General features: G+C 29.9%; 2 protein-coding genes across 3 annotated transcripts; both read left to right on the forward strand.

Moving 5' to 3' along the window:
• Positions 1–6,850: 6,850 nt before the first annotated feature.
• Positions 6,851–10,879, forward strand: LOC108344704 (enolase). The gene is made up of 17 exons (XM_017583165.2): positions 6,851–6,991; positions 7,375–7,438; positions 7,709–7,773; positions 7,936–7,983; positions 8,079–8,165; positions 8,278–8,358; positions 8,447–8,548; positions 8,625–8,705; positions 8,831–8,905; positions 9,106–9,168; positions 9,238–9,318; positions 9,431–9,625; positions 9,710–9,760; positions 9,899–9,987; positions 10,090–10,141; positions 10,294–10,350; positions 10,578–10,879. The coding sequence occupies exons 1-17, from the start codon at positions 6,926–6,928 to the stop codon at positions 10,656–10,658; spliced, it is 1,338 nt and encodes a 445-aa protein (XP_017438654.1). The 5' UTR covers positions 6,851–6,925; the 3' UTR covers positions 10,659–10,879.
• Positions 10,880–14,736: 3,857 nt separating this feature from the next.
• On the forward strand, positions 14,737–19,592 carry LOC108344644 (damage-control phosphatase At2g17340). 2 transcript variants are annotated; one of them, XM_017583083.2, is made up of 12 exons: positions 14,737–15,108; positions 16,233–16,298; positions 16,383–16,449; positions 16,584–16,652; positions 16,978–17,118; positions 17,698–17,826; positions 17,943–18,029; positions 18,570–18,644; positions 18,728–18,805; positions 18,922–18,999; positions 19,108–19,170; positions 19,261–19,592. In XM_017583083.2, the coding sequence occupies exons 1-12, from the start codon at positions 14,939–14,941 to the stop codon at positions 19,339–19,341; spliced, it is 1,104 nt and encodes a 367-aa protein (XP_017438572.1). In that variant the 5' UTR covers positions 14,737–14,938; the 3' UTR covers positions 19,342–19,592. The 2 variants fall into 2 exon arrangements, with proteins under 2 accessions (XP_017438572.1, XP_052723414.1); XM_052867454.1 differs by lacking the exon at positions 14,737–15,108 and having other exon boundaries at positions 16,383–16,429.
• The last annotated feature ends 3,204 nt before the right edge of the window (positions 19,593–22,796 follow it).

Consider the following 22,796-nt stretch of genomic DNA (forward strand, 5'->3'; position numbering starts at 1 on the left):
CCACCACGAGTGCACGACCCGCCATAGCTCGACAATCATTCTAAGTCCGGACAGTCAGAGTCAGTGTGTGTTATGTGTGAAGGGTTTAGGTGATAAAGATGGATAATATGATTGTATGAGTTCTATTGATTGTGGTATGATTAGTCTTTGTTTAAACTAGCTTACCCTGTTGTGTGCTTATGTTTTGTATGTTCTGCTATTCTTTTCTGCGATGACCATCCTTTGGATGTGAGCAGCGGAAGAAGATGTTTCCTTGGAGCAAGCATTGGATGGAGGTGCTGCTGCTGAGTAGTTGTGTTTGGTTCTTTAGAGCCTTGTAGATAGTTTTGGATTAGTCTTAGGTTTGTAAATAAAGTTTTAAATTTATAGTAATTTTTGGATGACTGTAAAGATATCACTTTGTGTTCTAGATGGATAATTGTACTACTTTATCATGCATGTTGCTTCTCCTTATTATAGTCTATACTATATATATTGGGATGTTACATTGCAACAAGAGAGAAGTAAATGAGGTTATTTGGGAAATCTATTTAATCATTCTGCATATTAGATTTGTTGTTTGGTTGGTGGGCCTTTTGATAACGGTAATTCTTACCATTATCTGAGGTTCATTTTAGAGACAAAATCAACTCCCCTTTAGCTTATAACTTGCTTAATCCTCTCTTTTATCTTAGTTTTATGAATAATTGTATTTTAGGCTACTTTGATGTAATTTCATCTCTAATCCCTTATTTTGTAGCTAATAATGTGCTTGGAAGAATCTCCAACAATGTATAGAGCTAAACCAACCACAAGAAGCAAGCAGATATGTAGAAAAAGAGAAAAAGAGGTAGTGCAGAAAAATCAGGCCCGAGCGCCCCAAGAAGGGGGCTGAGCGCCAGTCTTCACGCAACTCTCGCGCCCGGGCGCCCCAAGAAGGGGGCTGAGCGCCAGTCTTCGCGCTACTCTCACGCTTGGGCATCCCAGAAGGGGCGCTGATGTGGCAGATATGTTCTATTTAAACCTAAAACGCGAAGGGGTTTGGGTCTTTGGTGGCTTGCAGGTGCGATTTCACTCAGAGGAGAGCTTGGAGGGCTGCTAGGGTTTGTGGGAACACTCCCTTCTTCCTCTTTGGGTTCTTCTTCTTCTTCCATGGCCATTTTGTAAGCTGAAAGGCTATCCATGGAAATGGAGAGCCAAACCCATCTTGTTAGGGTTAGTTGTAGCCTTTGAATCTTGTGTAATTGTTGAATGATTTGAATATATATATATATATATATATATATATATGTCTTTTCTATCAATTGCTAGTATTCTTGTTTCCAATCTTAAAGCTTGCATGTAATGGGGACGTTCATGACTTGATTTTAGGGTTTCATGGGTTATGGGGACGTAAGATGGAACCCAGAACTGAAACAAGAGTCCTTGTGGTTCGTTGATTCTAGGGGTGGAAGATGATTCACATGTTGTCTTAAATCCTAGTTCTTAATGCGGGTTTTGCTTGTTAATTAGTCAAGAGATTGATAATTAATAGGTAAAAGTTAGGCTCTTTCACCTAAGGGATTAGGGCTAGAGTAATTTTGTTGATTGACTTTAATTAATTGATGGAGAGGAGATGAAATTGTGTATGCACAAGAGTAAATTGGTGAAACCTAACCTTAACAATGTCATTTCATATCATTTCTAGTCTATTCCATTTCTAAGTGCCTTTAACACTAAAGTCCAACCATGTAATTATGTGTAAATTTATCTTTCTTGCACATGCTTGTAAATGAATGTTGTTCTATTGAGTCTAGATGAGTTGTTAATTGCACAATTCTCTAGTATTATGAGTCTCTTGGGAAAACGATACTTGGTCTTACCATGGTTTTATTACTTGAAACGATTCGGTGCAGTTGCCGAGGTCTTAACAAGTTTTTGAATTATGTATAAATTTATCTTTCTTGCACATGCTTGTAAATGAATGTTGTTCTATTGAGTCTAGATGAGTTGTTAATCGCACAATTCTCTAGTATTACAAGTCTCTTGGGAAAACGATATCTGGTCTTACTATGATTTTATTACTTGAAACGATTCGGTACACTTGCCGAGGTCTTAACACCTTTGTTTATGTTATGCATTTTGCTTTTCTCTTTGTTTTTGGTTTTTAACTCTCTTTTTTGTTTTTTTGTTTATGTTTTCAATTCTCAAATCTTTATCTATTTCAATATCGGACTAACTTGTTTGTTCGAGTATCTTTTGTGTTCTTATGAGTGTAAGGTATATGAAAACAAAAGGAGGACACAAGGAAGCATATGGTATTGGTCTTTTGGTCCTTTCCAATTTATGATCAAATTAGAGATTAAGCTTACTTACAACTTATATATACATGTTAAAATAATTTTTTGAATTTATACATCAAATCACTCCACTTAAATACTCAAATTATTTTATTTTTTACATTTTTACACTTGTAATTTTTTATACTTTTAAATATATAGATAGAGTAATTTAATGTATAAATTTTAAAAAATTATTTTAACATGCATGTATAAGATGTAATTAGGTTTAATTATTAATTTAGTCTCAAATTAGAGAACACTAAATTGGATTTTTTTTAAAATAGAAGAACTAAAGTTAAAATAACCACTGTCATGTGATAATAATACTATCACGTGACATTATAATAACATGACATGTGATAGCATATATTTTTTTAAATTAAAAATTTTAAAAATTGAAAAATTCACGAATTAACATATACCATATACGGACATAACATTAACGTCAATCTAACGGAAAGAATTAAATTAGATCGTTTCAAAAAATCTGAAACCTAAATAATGGATGAAATTGAATCAACCAAACAATGATAAAATGTATGATTAAGCTTAGATGTTAAGTAACATTATTAACAAAATATCCTTATGATAGATGTTATGAATCTAATATAATTTCAATAATAACAACCGAATTTTATATTTTGCATTAAAGAAATGCTAACTAGTGTTATAAGAACACGGTTTAAGGTATAATTAATGATTATTGATTTCACTATTAAATATGAAATAATTAATTACACTAATTAAAATAATATAAATTCATAAAAAAAAATTTATAAAGACAAAAATATTTTTTTTTGTCTTTTAAATTAAAAATTTTATATTATTAGTTTTAATTTTTTTATAATTATTAATTTCAGATATTAAAATATTGTTGTTTGTTCTTTAATACATGGGATTTTGTTAAGTCAAAAGGAATGTTGCAAAATGTTATCGTAAAGTCAGTGAAAGAAAACTCAATGAAGACTCAAAATCATATTTTAATTGTTTTTTATTTTATTTTTAGATGTCTAACAATATTAAAATAAATGACAAACCGTTAAAAAGAAAGAGAAACCGTATAACTTATTTTATTATTTAATTACTTTTTAGTTTTTGTGGTGTTCATCAAACAAATCAATTATAAGTGTATAACAATTATAATCATTTTTGTTCTTTAAATAAAATAAGTTTACATTATTGAGGTTAAAATTAATTTAATATCATATTTAACTATAAATTTTAATAAAACTTAATGTTTATTGATTATTCTTAACTAATCACTGTAACACTGGTTAGCGGGACTCATAATTAAATGCTCTATTTCTAAATCATTAAACTATGACAATTGAAGAATTTACTACTGAGATCAAAGTTGAAGTAAACACTCAAACATTAAATATTTAAAAACGTGTTAAAAGAATAAAGCAATTATGAAACATGTTAAGTAATGCAAATACATTAATTATATATGTATTTATAGTTTCAATAAAAAAATTAATTTAACATTTATTTATTTATTTTCGTAAAAATATTTATTTATGTTGAGAAATATTATAATACACTAAAAGACAAAATACAATATTAGAAAACTTATGATCATGATTTATATATTTGATATCTTACTATGGTAATTAAAAAATGAATAAAAATAAGTGGGAGAATATAGATTTTTCCTCAAACTTTTTAGGAACAATATGTGTCTCGTTTTATTCAAAATGGATAAAAACAACTGTGTGAAATTATTGTTGTTGTGTGTGATAGATTTTTCAACTTCTGTCGGATCCTTTAATGTTACATTAAATACTAACATTTAGAAGATGAGATTGTGTGCAAAGTTTGACAAAGTACAAAGTACAAAGTTCTACATTAGACGTTGTTCCTTGTTTTCTTTTCAACTAATCCATTATTCTTTTAGAAATGAAGCACCATCGCATTGAATCAGTGGTTTTTTTTTATTTGTAAATAGAGTAATCAGAAAGTTTTTATCGTATTCAATTTGAAGGTTTTTGGTGAAAAAAAATGGATTGTATATATAATTTAAAAATGGAAAACAACTTTCATACTGCACAGTTCAAAAATAAAAAGTAACTTTTTAAATTATATTGTTAAAACTTTAAATTTAAGATTTATAAAATAATATTTACATTTATTATATATATTTTTGATCTTCAATCCTCTCCGAGAACGCAATCCACTTTGATGAGTTGTTGACCTGCAGAAGACGCTCTGACGCTCAAGTGAGATATGTTTCATAAAGAGGTCTATATTTTATTAGGATAGAAAACAATGTCTTTACCTAAGCCTTAACCCTATATTTATAGAGTTTATGACAATCAAGCTCATTAATTCATATTTTATATGACAATAAATCTAATAATACTTGCTAATATACCTATTAATTCTCCATTAATACCATATTCTTGTACAATATGACCTGTCAATCACTCATAAATAATGTATATTCACATTTAATATGACCATTAAACGTATTAATTGACCATTAGTGATATTTACCTTTTCTGATTAGTTTCTCTGACAGCCGGTAGGTTGCCAAATATAGTACAATATATTTATTTTAACTATATTTTTTAACCTACTTCATTATCTCGAATTATATACATCTAAATATAAGACTAAACATTAATTAATGATCTTACAATAATTTGATAATATGCAAAATAATTGATTTAATAAATAATAAACATCAAAAAATATATTAAGCTTATCTTTTCAATATTATTTTTAAGTTATTTATATATTTTAAATTAATATATTTTTTTATCATATCAACATACACAATTTGGAAAAAAAAATTTCTGAGTCCATCAATAATATACAACATGAATAGTAACAACAACAGTCATGGATGAGGTATGGAAAGGCTACTGGAATTGGTGGCAGCAGTAAGGGATAGTTTGATCCTTTAACCACCCCATAAAGTGCATATGAAAACTACGTGGGTGCAAAAAGAAATGGATAACTACCAATATTCTTGGCCCGTTACAAACTCAAGCGTTCAAATTGGGGGGATTTCACATAGTAATTAAAAAAAATTGAATACACCTTTATAGCTTATTCTAAAAGAATATTTTAAAATTTATACAATTTCCCTAACATTTCTCTTTATTAATTTAATAGAGGTGACAATGCATCCTACTTTTTAGGTTTGTCCCACAATTAGCTTTTAAATGCGGGTTGAATTGGTTCATTCCACTTTGAAAATACTGGTTCAATAATCTGGTCTGCTCAACTCTGCATAGATTCTAGCTTGTGGGCTAATGGACCGATTCACTTTTTTTTTATCACTTTTTTATTTTTATTCTTTACTTTTATGATAAGTTTTAATGTCATATAAATTAATTTTTTTTAACATGCTCATAAAATTAAACAGAAATTTTATAAAACTGAATGATAAATCAATAATGAAACATTTTCTTTATATTCGTTTATGTAATTTAACATTCATGACAGATTTTTAAGATTTTAACTAATTTAGATATACATAATACTAATATTTTCCATTCATACAAAATTTCGAATATATATATGCAAAAGCCAAAAATATAAAAGGTAAATAACATATATAAATACATTTTTTTTATATCATCTCATGCTGCTTAAAAGTAAAAGAATAATAATAACATAAGGTAAAAAAGTAATAACAACGTAACATTGACATTCATTTAACATATCTGAAGATAAATGATTTTAAAAGAATTAATTTTATAATATTTGAAAGAAAAATAAAAAATAAGAAAGGATAATATTAAATAAATATAAAAAAATTATTTGTGTTAAAATATATTTTTTAAATAAAAACTTTCTGATTAAAGATGTTTTTCTTTCGTAATTACGTAGTGGTAATCATTATTTTGTAGTAACTAGTGCCCATTTAGTTCATTACAGTTAATTATTTCTAACTATTAACTCTCTTTGAGAAAAACATCAAACGCTGCCTCAAGTTTTAGAAGCTAGAATGCAAAACTATTGGCTACTTTACGACCTTGAATCTAACAAATCAGAAACAGCCTAGGCCATGTAAGAAAACCATGAAACAAACCTTTTACTGACAAAAACAATATTCATACAAAAGAGCACTTATAACAGTTAAATTAAATTAATATATGTTAGACAAAGTAACTTCTATTTTAACAGGCTTTATTTTTTTAATCACGAGAATTTAGTTAAAGAAACTAATAAAAAAGGGTTATCTTCTCATTACTAAAATAAGTTCTTACATTAAATTTTAAAATTTTTATGAATCATGTTAAAATATTATTGAAAAGTAACGTTAAATATTTTCAAAGGTAGTTTTGCTTTTCACTGATTCAACGTTTTCGAGAACCTCGGCATCTAGAAAGGGAGCTGAAGCACTTGGCATATTCCTATCTGCGTGCTTTGGGGACCCACTCGCATCGAAGCAAGACTCTCGTGATGCCCCACACAAACCATCTCAGCCCTACACGTCACTCTTCTTTTTCCCAAGATCAACGGTCTATATTCAACGTCTTTCCACAGTAGCCACGTACCAACGCCTTTATAAATGAACCAATCGCACTCATGCATTCGGACTGTATCGTCACTTTCTTGGAAAATCAGAGCGACGCTCGGAAAAATCAAAACTGTGAAAGAGTAACACAGCGATGGCAACAATCAAGGTCGTTAAGGCTCGCCAGATCTTTGACAGCCGTGGAAATCCCACCGTCGAAGTGAGTTTCTCTTTGCTGTCTCTCTCTCGCCATTTGCTTTTGTCGTTTTTTATTAGAAACTGAGAAAATGTGCGGGAAAATGAGATAAAATGTGCGGGGAAAAGGAGAGAAAATGAATTTACGTTCCATTTCCGGTTTTACATAGAGAACGTTGATTCGTTACATCACTTGCATTCTGTATTTTTACGGGGATGGTTTAAGCGAAGCTTTGATTTCTATATCATGAAAGCGGTTTGTTACTGTTTGGACGTTGAGAAAATGTGCGGGAATATGGTCCACGTTCTATTTCGGTGTTAGTAGATGATTTGTTTCTATTTTTGTTACGAGACTGGTTTATCCGAAGCTATGATTTATGGATTCTGAATGCGGTTTGTTGTTGTCAGGTTGACGTTACACTCAGCGATGGAACCTTCGCCAGAGCTGCCGTGCCTAGCGGTGCTTCAACAGGTAAATGATCGGTGTTTGTTCAATAGAAGGAAATGTGTTTGTTTGTTCACTGTTCTTGTGAGACATTGTTTGTCTTGTTCTGTTTGAAGCGTCATTATCGTACCGACCAGGGGTTGTGGAGTTTGTAGTGTGGTAGTTGGTAGAAGTCGAATGCGAAGGTTTTGAATGTTATATTCTTGTTTATCTGTTTCAAGGTTCGTTTCATATGGTTGCGGCATGGGTTGGTAGTTCTGAAAGCGGTGTGCCTTACTCATTTTGCTTTCTTTGAAGGTGTTTATGAGGCTCTGGAATTGAGGGATGGAGGCTCGGACTACCTCGGTAAAGGTGTTAGCAAGGTGCTTGACGTTTGATATTCTGTTATTTCATTTTTATGTATTTACATGGTCGTTTGACAAAAAGAGTGGAAAAATGATAATCAATAACTTTTTGCCTTTATTTTTTTTGTCGTTTATGATGTGTTAGATCTGATAATAAGACCTCATATTTGCCTTGCGTAGGCTGTGGAGAATGTGAATAAAATTATAGCACCTGCGCTGCTTGGGAAGGTATTATGCAGCTGTAAAATTGGACTTGTCGAACACTGTTAGGAACATATTAATGGTGGAAATTTTCATTTGTTATTTATTTTTTGTCTTTACAGGACCCAACCAAGCAGACTGAACTTGACAATTACATGGTACAGCAGCTTGATGGAACTGTTAACGAGTGGGGGTGGTGCAAGCAGAAGGTATCGCTACATGATTTCGTTTGAATTATTCAATTCGGTGACTGCATCTTATATAGCTGTATTGGGCGTTCATTTTATGCTAATTAGTTTTGCAATATGTTGACATTTTCAGCTGGGTGCCAATGCTATTCTGGCAGTGTCACTTGCTGTCTGTAAGGCTGGTGCTGAAGTGAATAAAATTCCTCTGTACAAGGTATTTGAGGTTTTGCGGTAATAATAGCTCTTATCTGTTAATCTTGTGTTCTTATGATATGTGCTTTTCTATTGTTTTAATTTTTCAGCACATTGCCAATCTGGCTGGAAACAAGACTTTGGTGTTGCCTGTTCCTGCATTCAATGTTATCAATGGAGGCTCACATGCAGGAAATAAACTAGCAATGCAGGTAATGTCTATTTAATGCAATAGTTGAACAGGGACAATTTCTGATTGATATACGTACCCTGTGTCCTCTTTTATAGGAATTTATGATTCTCCCAGTTGGGGCATCTTCGTTCAAAGAAGCAATGAAAATGGGCGTAGAAGTATACCATCATCTAAAGGTTACAGTCCTTTATTCCTAACTTCTTTTTTTCACAAAAGGAAAAACAGAAACACAAAATGGATGAAAGAATTAACATTCTTATTAGTGATCATGAATTAAGATGTTCACGTGTTTATCTTACAGGCTGTGATTAAAAAGAAGTACGGACAGGATGCTACTAACGTGGGTGATGAAGGTGGCTTTGCTCCTAACATCCAGGTCTTAACCGGCTAGTTTTAGTTTTATTGATCTTGTAATTATTTGAAAGTAATATGTCATTTTCTTGCTTGCATATAGCTGCTTGCATATAGCTGCTTGATTTATGTTTTTTATATAACATTCCTAAGATGTGTGAACAACTATATTTTTTCTGTTACACGATTTTAGTTATTCTTATCTTCTAGTTCAAACAATTTTAGGAAAACAAAGAAGGGCTTGAGCTTCTGAAGACTGCCATTTCCCAAGCTGGTTACACTGGAAAGGTTGAATCTCTGTCTACTGAATCTAATTTAGCACCTTAACATATGGCTGACTAATTTCTATCCTCACAGGTTGTAATTGGTATGGATGTTGCTGCTTCAGAATTTTACAATAACAAGGACAAAACATATGACTTGAATTTTAAGGAAGAGGTTGATATCTTACGAACCTTTTCCCAGTTTTTCTTAAATTTTCATTTTCCCGCCATTAAGGAGGAGGTTGTCAAATGCTTTAGCTAGATAACATACTACTACCTTGTTGCAGAATAATGATGGATCGCAGAAAATCTCAGGAGACAGCTTAAAGAATGTGTACAAATCATTTGTGACAGATTATCCTATTGTGTCTATTGAGGATCCATTTGATCAGGATGACTGGGAGACCTATACAAAATTAACCGGTGAAATTGGTCAGCAAGTGCAAATTGTTGGTGATGATCTCCTCGTCACCAACCCGAAGGTATGCTTTATTAACTCCAAATTGATCTATGTACTGCAAACAAGGATCATTTTGACATTATTGTCTTTGTTATTAACAATGTAGCGTGTGGAGAAAGCAATTAAGGAGAAGGCTTGCAACGCCCTTCTGTTGAAGGTAAAATTAAGGCTTTTTTTTTTCATCTGCTAGAGGATCAGAATTTTAGATTACCGTATTATTTAAATATCTATCTAGTCTGAAAATTTGTTTATCCACTTTAAGAAGAAATTTTCATTTTTGTACTTTCAATTTTAGGTGAATCAAATTGGTAGTGTAACAGAAAGTATTGAAGCTGTGAGAATGTCTAAGAAAGCTGGCTGGGGTGTCATGACTAGCCACCGGAGGTAAAGAATGCTCATTTTCCCCCTTGTATGCATTTTTTTTTTACATTGTATCACTCTTTCTAAGTGCAAACTAATGTGTTGTATTTTGTATGCTGTATGTAGTGGTGAAACTGAGGATACCTTCATTGCAGACCTCGCAGTTGGGTTAGCAACTGTAAGTAGTGAGAAGCTTTTTTAGAATAGTTTGTCATGGTTCTTTATTGTTTTAGTAGTGAACCTTTGCGGACAAATTGTGTCTGAATTTTAAAATGTGAGTATTTAGCATACGCTGATATAATTTAATCATGCTGCGTCAATATCAAACAGGGCCAGATCAAGACTGGAGCTCCCTGCCGATCTGAAAGGCTTGCCAAGTACAATCAGGTAAAAACTACAAACCTTATTAAAGTCTTTTTTGTTACATTACATGGCCTAAATATAGTAATTACAATACCTTACGCCATCTCCAATACAAGAATCTTATTTTGCTTTTTGTGAACTTATCATGATTTATTAATTTTATGCTCTCTCGTTAATATAAAATGGATGTAGAGAGCTTACCTGGTATATTAAGTTGAAGTGTTTGACTCGTTCTTTGGTGTGTGTTGCAGCTTCTGAGGATTGAGGAGGAGCTTGGTTCAGGTGCTGTTTATGCTGGTTCCAAATTCAGAGCCCCGGTGGAACCTTACTGATTATTTAGCATATGAACACCAGCAGCATTTAAATAAGATTCTATTCACTGCAGGGGGCTTCACATGTACTTTTTTTTTCTTCCAAAACTTAAACATGTCTGAGAGTTGAGTTCTTTTTGGCGACAAAATAGCGTAGCAGTATATGTGTCTCTTTTGGCCTGGCTTCTTATAGCCAATTATCAGCTATTACTACAAATTTTGGGTGAACTTTATAGTTTCTACATTCATTGTGTTGCAAACTCCCAATCCTCAAATCACTCTCATCTCGATCGTGTCGTTCAGCTTTACCATCTCATCAATTAGAATTAGCATCGTTAAATTTTAACGCCTTATGCAATATCTTCAACTTATTTGGAACCGGCCATTTTGTCAACACTATTTGTGTTCTATTTTAATTATTTGAGGAATGTGATAATTAAAAATATATGCAAAATAAAATAGGTTTGGTTTAAATTGACTGTGTATTTTGATTTTGATAGCAGACCTATAATTTCTATATTTTTAAGTTACATAAATAAAAATTTTCATTTTCTATATCAATGAAACGTAATTTTGATTCCTATAATCGTTATACTAACCAATGACAGATGAAAAATATTTAGTTACCAACAATACAAAAAAAAAAGTTGTGAATGAAAAAATGTATCTACATGTATATAATAAACTTTTTTTCTTTCAAAACCAACTCTTTTGTTGGCGTTGGTATTTCTTTTAGAGTAAATTAGTTTTAAACCCGTACATAAGTATGTGTTGATGTAGGTTTGTGTGTTTATTAAAAAAGAATTAAAAAAAAAAATTTAAGTTTATAATTAAATTTTAAATAAAATCAATCTTAAAATAATATATAGGTTTAAAAAGTTATTATGTCCATAAAAATATAAATAATAAACTTTCTAAAAATATTAGAAATATTTATTTGGATTGATATCCAATAAAACAAAACACGTCTAAAAAATATTTGAAGTAAGCAAAATTAAATATCAGTTGAATTTTTCTTATGTGTTATTTTACACTTAATGTTGAGGAAAAAATTGCACTATGTTGCAAGCATTGATATAACATGACATTACTTAAACCAAGTTAACAAAAAAAAAGAGAAGAAGATAAATATCTTATTCTCAATCTTAAAGACAAATAAAGTTTTAATAATGATAATAAATGAAGAAAAGTTGAAGTTTTAATTATAGTAATGATTTATGGCAAAATGGTGTAGAGTTAAAGAAAATTAGATTCAAGAGTTACTTTGAAGATTGAATGCTCAGATTTAAGAGTTACATTAGTCAAAATTAAGTATTTCATCATAAAACTAATTTTCTAAACTTCACATCAATAAACGATTATCATTCTACTATAATCAATTATTGATAAAATAAAATCTATAGTAAAACATTTTTTGAAAAACAAATGCAACAATAATTAATTATTATATTGATTATCATTTATGATAATCAATTATCATTTTACTATAATTGATTATTGATGAAACCAAAATCTACATTGAAACATAGTTTGGAAAGCAATGTGGTAATAATCTATTATTGCTTGCAATAAATAATCAATTATTAGCAATAATTGTAACTTAGTTTTTCATATTTTAACCTAATTTCAAAATGAGTTTTTTTCCAAAACAAGTTTCATTCTATAAAATGGGTAAAACTTTATGTTTTTAGATACATGAGTTGGGTTATAACTCTGTGTGGAAAAGTTTTGAAAGCTTTATGAGTAGAGCGATAAAAAAAGGAGGTGTTCATTCTCTTTAGATTTTAAGGAAGATATCTTTCATCTCTTGTGGTTTTAAGAGAAGTGTTTTCTAAACCTTCAACTCTTTTTTTTTTTATTGAAAGTTTGGTTTATTTTTAATATTTGAGTTAATCCCTCTTTAGATATTTTGATTTGAACAGTTTGATCTGAACCAATATAAAATTTATTCTACAAATTTCTTTTTTCATATTCTCTTTATTCATCTGTGATTATCTTAAAGGAATCAATTTTATTGCTAAGTCAGATATTACAAAGGGAAAAAAAAATTTAAAGCACAATTTTTATTAAGAATCCAATCCATCCATTTTGGGTTTTGTCTAAATGTGATTATTTCGTTGTGCAGTTCTAACAAACCAAAAAACCAAAAAATATAGTTGCAAAATGTTTCTACAAGGAAAAAGTAAAAATAAATGAAGATAAAGACAGAAGTAACAATAACTTTTTTGATAATACTGTAGAATATAATAAAACAAAATATATTTGTTTTATAGTAGGACGTCAAGATAAAGTGAAAAATAACTAGTTACATTCAAAAGAATAAATCCATTTGTTTTCTATAGTTAATTTAAAGTTGATAAAATTAACTTACAATAAATAAATGTTTCATTGATACAGGAAAAGTCACTAGTAGGCATGGTGAGAAATACAAATGAAAATAGTTGAAAATCAATTCAATCATTAATATGTTGAAGTTGAATTTTGAGTCAGTTAAAATTTAAAATTGTGAAGTGATGTTGCTAAAAGAAAAGAACTATCTCATCTTGAGAATGAATCTTTATGAATGGACAAATGAATAAACTGAAAAGAGAATTCTTTCTAAAGAAATATGCATTAGAATTATTGGTTGAAGCAAGACTTTTAGGATGCAGACCAACATATACTTCGGTTAACAATAAGAAACTTTCATCTCCTGCTGGGGAACCTTTTCATGATGTTCTAGCTTATGGATAATGATACTTTGATAATATTTTTTTGATAACATTTTAACATCATCTACGTGTTATTCTGTGATTGGTCCATGTTGGTGTTTATGATTATTATTATTGATTGTAGAGTAATTTTGGACCAATCATAGAATGACACGTAGATGATGTTAAAATATTATCAAAAAAATGTTGTTAAAGTATCATTATCCCTAACTTATAGATATGTTGCATTTGAGACCTTATGTATCTAAGAAACACAAGACTAGATATTACATTATTTGTCCATCACTTGGTACAATTTATTTCTACACCATCTTTTACTCATTGTCATACAATTTTGAGAATTATACGATTTGTTAAGAATGTTTCTTGTCTTGGTTTATTGTTTTCCTAGAATAGTCCTTTTCAATTAAAGGCATATAGTGGTAGTGATTGAGCTTCATGTCCAAATCAATCATAAGCTATAATGTGTATTTTAAGTCTTCCTTAATATAATGGAAGTCTAAGAAATAAAATATAGTATCAAGAAATTCTTGTGAAGTGAAATATAAAACAATGATATATGTTACTTGTGAAATTTAATGGATAACTTTTTTTTTAAAATTATGCAAATCCCTTTCAAGACACTTTAACTTTTATATTGTGTCAACCAATCTGCATTTCACATTAATATAAATTTCATGTTTCATGAGTGAACAAACATATAGTTAGATATTATGAAACACAAGACTCAGCATGATCTACTAAGGTTCATTTCCATTCATTTTTCTTGTTATCTGAAAAACATTTATACAAAAAGTTTTAGACCCTAAATACTTCATGCTTTCAAGTTGGAAATTCTTAACATTTACCTTTGAATTGTAACACGTGTCATCTAAAGGCTAACTAAAATATTTTATAATTCATTAAAAATGTTAACAAAAAATTTTACAACTCTCTTTTTCATAAGACTAAGATGTAACAAATTTGATTAATGATGTAACGTGCTCTCATATATATTAGGTGGTCCTGATTTCTCATATATATATATATATATATATATATATATATATAATGCAAAAGAAAGTACAACAAATAAACTTATAACTTAGGTGGCTGCTCCTAATTTAGTAAGGGACCTCATGAGTCGTCTTCATGATATGTGTGGACAACGAAAACTTCCCAGTTTGAGGCAAGGGATGACAGAATTTCAAATCAAATATCAGCAGTTTGAGATTGATATATAATATTATAATTAGATTTAAATATTTTTGTAGCTTTTAATTATTTTGCAAAGCTAGAATAAATCCATGAAAAACTAAAACCGATTATTGTTTACTTATTAAGAGGTATTATTTAGTGAAGAAAAATCATTTGTTATTTTAAAATTAATTTTTTTTAGCAGAAAAGGAAAAGAAGTTGAGAGTTTCAACTCGTGTTGTGGGAAGTGAAAGTGAGGAGAGAAGCGCCACTCCGTCACGCTTTCTCTCTCATCTCTCTCTCTCTGTCTCTCTCACTGCAATTCCTGTTGCCGAATTGAACTCACAACGCAACTCGGATCTTATCACTATTTATTGATTTTGCAATCACATTCATTCCTTCTTGCTGTGAAAAATGGAAAGCGCGTCAGAGCTTGTGGAATTTCCATTGTTGTTGACACCAATCGATTCCCACTACAGAGCATGCACCATTCCCTACAGATTCCCCTCCGATAACCCCCGCAAGCCCACTCCCACCGAAATCTCTTGGATTGATCTCTTCCTCAACTCCATCCCCTCTTTCAAGTGCGTTCTCCTCTCCTCTTCTTTTCACTAAAAAAGATTTTTTTTTCTTACCCGATTCGTAGTTTTTCATCGCTTTCACCATACCCTTTTGCTCGTTCTGCCCGACGATGCCTTGTTTTTGTTAAAAATTACTTTTTTTTATCTCTCTTACAAATCGATAACAAATATGGGTCGTTTTTATATTTTTTGCTTTTCTTTACACCACTATGATGTTTGATTGTGTGATTTTAAAGGCAATCAGGATTGTTTATACCGCTCTCATAGTTACTACTTCTATTTTTATGCTAACTTATTTTATTCGTTTTTTTATGCTTTCTAAAGTGTGTCGACCTTTTTGTTCTTGTAGTTGGATTTGATTTTTATTTTTATTTTTAACTATTTTAACCATTATACGTGTTTGTTTGTAATGGTGGTTGGTATGTATGCTGGTGAAAGGTGAACAACATATTCAGGTGGTGTCACCATTATCATTTGTTTGTTGCTTATTGTTCAAAATAGCAGTTAGAACTTGTTTGTAAATTTTTATATATGTGGAAGTTACTGCCAAAGTAGTTGGTACAATTGGGAGGTCAACTATGCTGATTATGCTTTGATACTTCTCATGGCATTTTTTTAACTTCTTCCCATTTCCTTGGTACTGGGTCAGGGTTAGTTTGTTTTGGTTTCTTTAGGGACTTTAGAGGTTAGCCAAAAGTCCAAAACTTACATCTAGAAGATGATTTGAGTTGTCGCTAGGTAAGTAATGGTGAAGCTTCTTTATGAGTAGTTGAGTGTTTGGTAAACATTTTATGTAAGCGTCATTAATTTTAACGAGAGACCAAAGTGTCATGATCATAATAAAGTCTCTAATAAGTAATAACAGTGGATGTTTAAGTTGTTTTAATAATAATTTGTGAATTTGTTGACAATTTTTTTATATTTTGAATTAACCCGAACACACCAAATGACTAAGCAATTTGACTATCTCTCTTTGTCTAGATTTTAGGAGCCCATCTTTGTTCAATTTACAAACTTGTCATTGTTATTTTTTCCTAATCAGTGAGATATGTGATTTTATATAATTGCAAGGATTTCATTGTTTATTTGTTTCTTGTTTACATCATCATTTAGCTTTGGTTTGGCAGGAGGCGTGCAGAGAGTGATGCTTCTGTTCCTGACGCGGCTGCCAAAGCTGAAAAATTTGCTCAAAGGTGATCTTTATATCTACTTTACATAATAGCTTTAGGTATAGGATTTACTAATTTTTTATTTTGTTTATGCTTTCCCTGGAAAAGATATGCTGACATACTTGAAGATTTGAAGAAAGATCCTGAAAGTCATGGTGGGCCTCCTGATTGCATTGTATGTTCTATACTATAGCTAGAATTATACCCTAAGCCTCCCTCCCCCAGAAGAGGAATTAGAAGATAAAAGCAGCAGCTGGTGATGTTTCTAATTTCCTTCATTGTTTTTCTTTCTGTTGGGTGATTTTTCAGCTTCTTTGCCGACTTCGTGAGCAAGTGCTCCGAGAATTAGGATTCAGAGATATATTCAAAAAAGTCAAGGTAAGTTTTACTGCTATTTGGGATGCCATTAGTTTCTTCTATGCAGCTATGGATAATAAAAGGTCGAATAAAAAGTGTGTTCCTGTCTGATTGTTGTTGAAGAAATTTAACATCTTGCTTGCCCTGTGGAGGAAAATTGAATGGATTTGTTTTTGGTTATAGTTGGTTGAAAAGCTCTATAGTTATTAGTCGAAGTGGAGAAGATTTAACCATACATTATCAATTTCAATAACGAAGAGCTAGGGTGTTATTATGACATTACTTATGCACAATGTAGTTTCATTTCACCTAAGGTATGTTACTCCTTTCTGATTGGCTGCAATAGGATGAAGAAAATGCAAAAGCCATCTCACTTTTTGAGAATGTTGTTCAACTTAATGATGCCATTGAAGATGAAGGCAAGCGACTTGAGAATCTAGTCAGAGGAATTTTTGCTGGAAACATATTTGATCTTGGTTCTGCACAGGTAGGATGATTTACTATGCATTCTTTGATAACTTTGCATAGCTAAATTTTGACTCTTCCTCAAACCAGACTGCATCTTCCCAATTCTTCAAATACCAATTTTAAATCGTTAAGCTGCAATCTCTATGGATGTTCTTTTATGTCCATGTTACAATACCAACCTCTTTACTCATTATTCCTTCCAATTCCCTATTATTAGCTTTGGTTTAGTTTAGTTCAGTTCTTCTATAAAGAGATATGGTGTGGTTGATATCATTAAAATACAATATTCCATAACTTTTGTTGAATTGTTGGCATTACTAATGTCTATCCTTATCCCATTTTCTGATATTATTTGATTTTGTTCCTCAATGCCATGTGAAACATAAGGGCACATGATTTGGTTAATTATCCTAGTTAAAATACAATGTTCCTTTATGTCTTCCCTTGGTTGCTGAAATTTGGCATTGGTAACTAGATATAGTTAAAGCTTTACTCATGTCTGAACTTATTTTTCTATCACAATCATAAGCGGTAGTGTGTAGAATTACATCTATTTGTACTTTATATATTAACTAATTCTTTTCACAATTTCTTGAAGCTTGCAGAGGTTTTCTCTAAGGATGGAATGTCCTTTTTGGCTAGTTGCCAAAATCTGGTTCCTCGACCATGGGTTATTGATGATCTTGACACGTTTAAAATGAAATGGAGCAGGAAGCCATGGAAGAAGGCAAGTTTCATGTGTATAAATTCAAGAGACACAATTTTATCATTAATTATTGAAAAGTATTTTTGTCTCCTGGCTGCCGTTGCTGAAGTTCTAATATTTGCCCTTTATCATGGCAGGTTGTCATATTTGTCGATAACTCTGGTGCAGATATCATTTTAGGTATCATGCCATTTGCAAGAGAGCTACTTCGGCGTGGGAGTCAGGTTTGCTGACAAATTCATTCATTCGTAGAAGAAAAATTCACTAGGGAAATATTGTGTAGAGATATAGGATAAGAAGCCCTTCTTAAGATAAGAACGAAAGATAAAAAAAAACTGAAAAATGAGAAAATCAATGGAGCAAGAATGTCCAATCAATAACAAGCTTACCTGATTTACAAGGCCATTTGCACCACATAAAACCCACATGCATGGATTTTTTTTTACCAGATCATTTGTTATGCCATTGAAATTTCTTTAAAAAGATGAGTTATTATCCAACCAAATGAATTCTTACCAGATCATTTGTTATCACATGGCCACAGATATTTTGAATCTTTGCTTCTGCCAATTTTTTCTGATATTTTACTTGAAAATCAATCATTTAAACTCTAATTTGTGGATAAAATTTGTCAATGAATGTCTTGTTGTAGATGTTTATTGGTCCTATTCCATTTTAGTTATCTTTTTGAAATTGAAGCTGCTTTTCATATGCTGTTGTTGCAGCCAGCATAACGCATTTTACGTGATTCTCTTTGGATTCAGGTTGTATTGGCTGCTAATGAGTTACCATCTATCAATGATGTCACTTGTTCTGAGCTAGTTGAAATTATATCAAAGGTAACGAAAATAAATATGCTTAAGTTTTTGAAATGGCCATATTCCTCACTAACTCCTTTCATTTTTGGTTTCCACTTATCCAGTTGAAGGATGAACAAGAACAACTTGTGGGTGTCAGTACTTCAAATCTTTTAATTGCTAACTCTGGCAACGATTTACCTGTAAGTAAATGAGCAATGATTTTTTCTATTTAGCAAAAGTTATGGTATTTTAACTTACGATCATTAATCCGACGCGGTGATCAAATCTTTCTTGCTTTTGTTGAAATGGATTACAGGTTATTGATCTTACAAGAGTGTCACAGGAGCTTGCTTACCTTGCCAGTGATGCAGATCTTGTCATATTAGAAGGGATGGTAAGTTCTTCCTCTGATATTGTTTGAAACTTGTACTTGGACTCTGCCATTGCATCTGGTTTATCAAATTCATATGTTAAACAAATGCTAATCTAGTTCTTTTGCCAGGGACGTGGAATAGAAACAAATCTGTATGCTCAGTTCAAATGTGATTCCCTGAAGATTGGAATGGTAATGCACCTTACCATCATCTTTACCTTCAATAATGAAAATTTGAGCTTCTAATGATTCCTTATTTCTTTATTGGCATAATTTTCTTAGGTAAAACATCCTGAGGTTGCACAATTTCTTGGTGGACGTTTATATGACTGCGTGTTCAAATACAATGAAGTTTCATCTTAACAAGCCTTATTCTTTTCTCTACTAATGCTGCACAACCTGCATATTTTCTACTGTTAATCCTTCATCTTGGTGCAACCATTGATATGCCTTTAGTTTCGTACTTTTCAGAACGTCAATTCAGTGTTATAAAGGTGATATGACCGAACCATTTTACTTGTAATAAAAAACGATTCTACATACATGCAGTTAGAAAAATGTTAACAGCATACTATTTCTTATCAGTTGAAATTCTTGTTTAAGTAACAAAGTCAGATTTGTTTCTTGTAACCAAGATCCTGAATTTTAACTACAGCACAAGTGTATCATTTCTTTCTAAGGAAAACATTTTCTTAATTTTTAGACCTTCAACGCTAAGATTCTGTTCGTTTAGAGAGATTTTATTGTTGAAAAGAATTAACAAAGATGGATTCATCATTTAAATCATGTTCGTGGGTGATATGCAGATATTTGAATTCATTTAAGATTAAATCTCACTTTTGTTTTTTTACAATTTTAATAATTTCAACTTTCACCATGCATAAAATGCTTTAATATGTATTCGAATTCAGGTTTTTGGGTTCGTTAATAACAATAATACTGGAATGATAATAACTATAAATAATAAATAATGATTTTGAACTTTTGACATTTCAACTTTTAACTGTAATTGTTTATATTTTAATATTTTTTATGTTTCAAGCATTATTTAAGCAAAATATTTTTTTATTAGCTATAAACTATGTTTCAAAAATTAAATTTTAAATCTTATTATTGACTTTACTTAAATACAAATTTATTTTATTTTCAAAATTAATTTTTGATTTTTTTTTCTTCCTTATAATGTTTTTTATCAATAAATATGTTATTAATAATTATTATTTATATTATTTTTATAGTATTTTAATAATTTTTATTTTCTATTAATTAAAATAATTTTTGATCTGTCATGGTCAAATCTTATACAAATTTTACTTCCTAATCTATTTTTAAATTCACTTTCAATCATTTAAAAAAAATAATACTCAATTTATTCTCAAATTTATCTATTCTCTTCTTCTCAAATTCATCTTTTTAAATAAACACACCTAAAAACAGAGAATCAATTCATTTCACACAAATTGAGTCACCGACCTAACTACTTTTTAGTAAAAAAATTATAATTTAATTTAATACATCACGAGTTGGTAAGTTGATTGATTATAATATATTTTAATTTTCTAATTTATATTATATATTTATTATAATAGATATATCGACGCGACTCATTTTCTTTCTGCAGTAAAATCAAAATATTCATTTATTTTATTAAACATTATTATAAAAAAATAGTTGAAAAATAAAGTATTCATTTATATAATTTGACAAATAAATAATTTAAACTTCCAAATCATTTAAACATTATTAAACAATATTTTAGTTTTTAAAAAATTAATTTGTTAATTTATATAATTAAAAGTACTAAATAATTATAAAAAAATGGTAAAATAATAATAAAGAGTTGTTAGTGTTCCCCTTCTGGTTTGTAGGTTAATTAGGTTAATTGAGTCATGCTTAGTTTGATTTACATTTAAAAAAATCGAATTGAATCTTGAATCTTATGTATGTACTTTTAATACATGACACAGAAAAAAAATCCAAGATTTGTTTTTTACACAAATCATATTTATACCTTACTAATGATAATTTAATCTTTGAACTTGTTACAAACATACTTCCACCATTGTAGGACTTTTCCAGAAACAAAAAAATTACTCTGATCTCATATTTGTTTTGAAGTGGCAGAAAGTGATATAACCATTATTACGAAGATGTGATGCCATTAGAAGAAGTATTCCAGAAGGAGTGGATTTGGTATATATATATATATATATATATATATATATATATAATTACTATAATTAAAGGAAGATCCATTGAATCTTTAAGTTGCTCTTCAGTCTTAGCCGTATTGTTGCCATGATGGGATAATACAATTCTTTAATTCACCAACTATAACCTGTCACAACTAATAAAAGGAATCTACACTCTAATTATACTATTATATTATTATTATATTATTGCTACAAAATATATGCCTCGTCTTTTTCATATTTAATTTATCTACTTCATCACTTTTATTACGTCTATTATTATTTTTTTCATCTATAAAGTTTAATCATCAAACCTTAACATATTCTAATCTACTTTCATGCGTATCACTTACTATAGTCTTCTGAGTTTCTTTTTTTCTAAATCTTAAGGAGAAACCATTTGTATTTTATAAGATTTGTCTTTTTAATATTTTGGAAATCTTGGAAAACATGTTTAATTAAGATAATGTTACTACATTTACCAAGACTTTTCAATTATTAATACATACGAAAAATAATAAATATTATACTGTACGATCATTACATTAATATAGAGCATAATAGAACTAGATGATCCATACAATTAGAAACATTAAGGAGATCATCTTAGAAACCGAACGATTGTACCATACAAACTGAACGGTTACCCTTAAACAATAATTAGGTTCGAATAGAGATTAGTTTAAAGCAAAACATGATTAACACTAATTGAGTCACGACTTTAGTGATTCAAAACTAATATTTAAATCTATAAATACATGTTTGAGATAAAAAGACAAATGATTTATTACGTATCTAATTACTGTACTAATTGAAATTTTAATATTTGAACAACTTTTACATGTAACTACTTCCCATTTGGACTGAAGCATCAAAACACATAAAACCTTACAAAACTAATAAACAAAAAGATAAAAAAATGAAACACATGAAAAGAAAAACAATTATTATTGTACTAATGTTCTTGTTATTTTTATCTTCAATACGTAAAGGTTATATGTGCATCTAGTTTTCCTATGGTCATTCAACGTTTCATTTAGTAATTTTAATTGAATTACACTAAAAGAAAATGGACAGACGAATTATCTTAAATTTTTTATATCACAATAATTTATTACTATAATTTTAAACGCTAAATTAATGAAGATTATGTTGTCAATTTCATGAACGGACTAAAATTAACGATGCTTAGATAAATAGTAATTGAGGCGCGTGAGAAAACAAAGCATTTATCTTTTGGGCTATCTTTTTCTTTTGGAGATATACATACCCTACCGTATCACCCTTTTGTTTGGTACCCTATGGACCAATTATTATATATATACCTTTTTCTATATTCTATTTTAAAATATAACAATAATTTAAAATAATTATATATGATAAATAATTTTATACCACCAAAAATACTATTCTTTGCATCATGAATTCAACCACTAAATTATGAACTAAAATAATTTTTAATTTCATAATTACAAAACTAGTTTTATATTATGTGGTGTTTAGTTTCTTACACGAGTTGTTGTGTCATTTTCATCAAAAGATTTTCCCATTATCTCTCCTAATTGATCTGAAAAAATGATAACATCGTGAAATAATTTTTAGTTGCAATTCCAAATCTCAATTAAT

Source organism: Vigna angularis, chromosome 8 (genome assembly GCF_016808095.1).
Source record: "Vigna angularis cultivar LongXiaoDou No.4 chromosome 8, ASM1680809v1, whole genome shotgun sequence".
Classification (NCBI taxonomy): domain Eukaryota; kingdom Viridiplantae; phylum Streptophyta; class Magnoliopsida; order Fabales; family Fabaceae; genus Vigna; species Vigna angularis.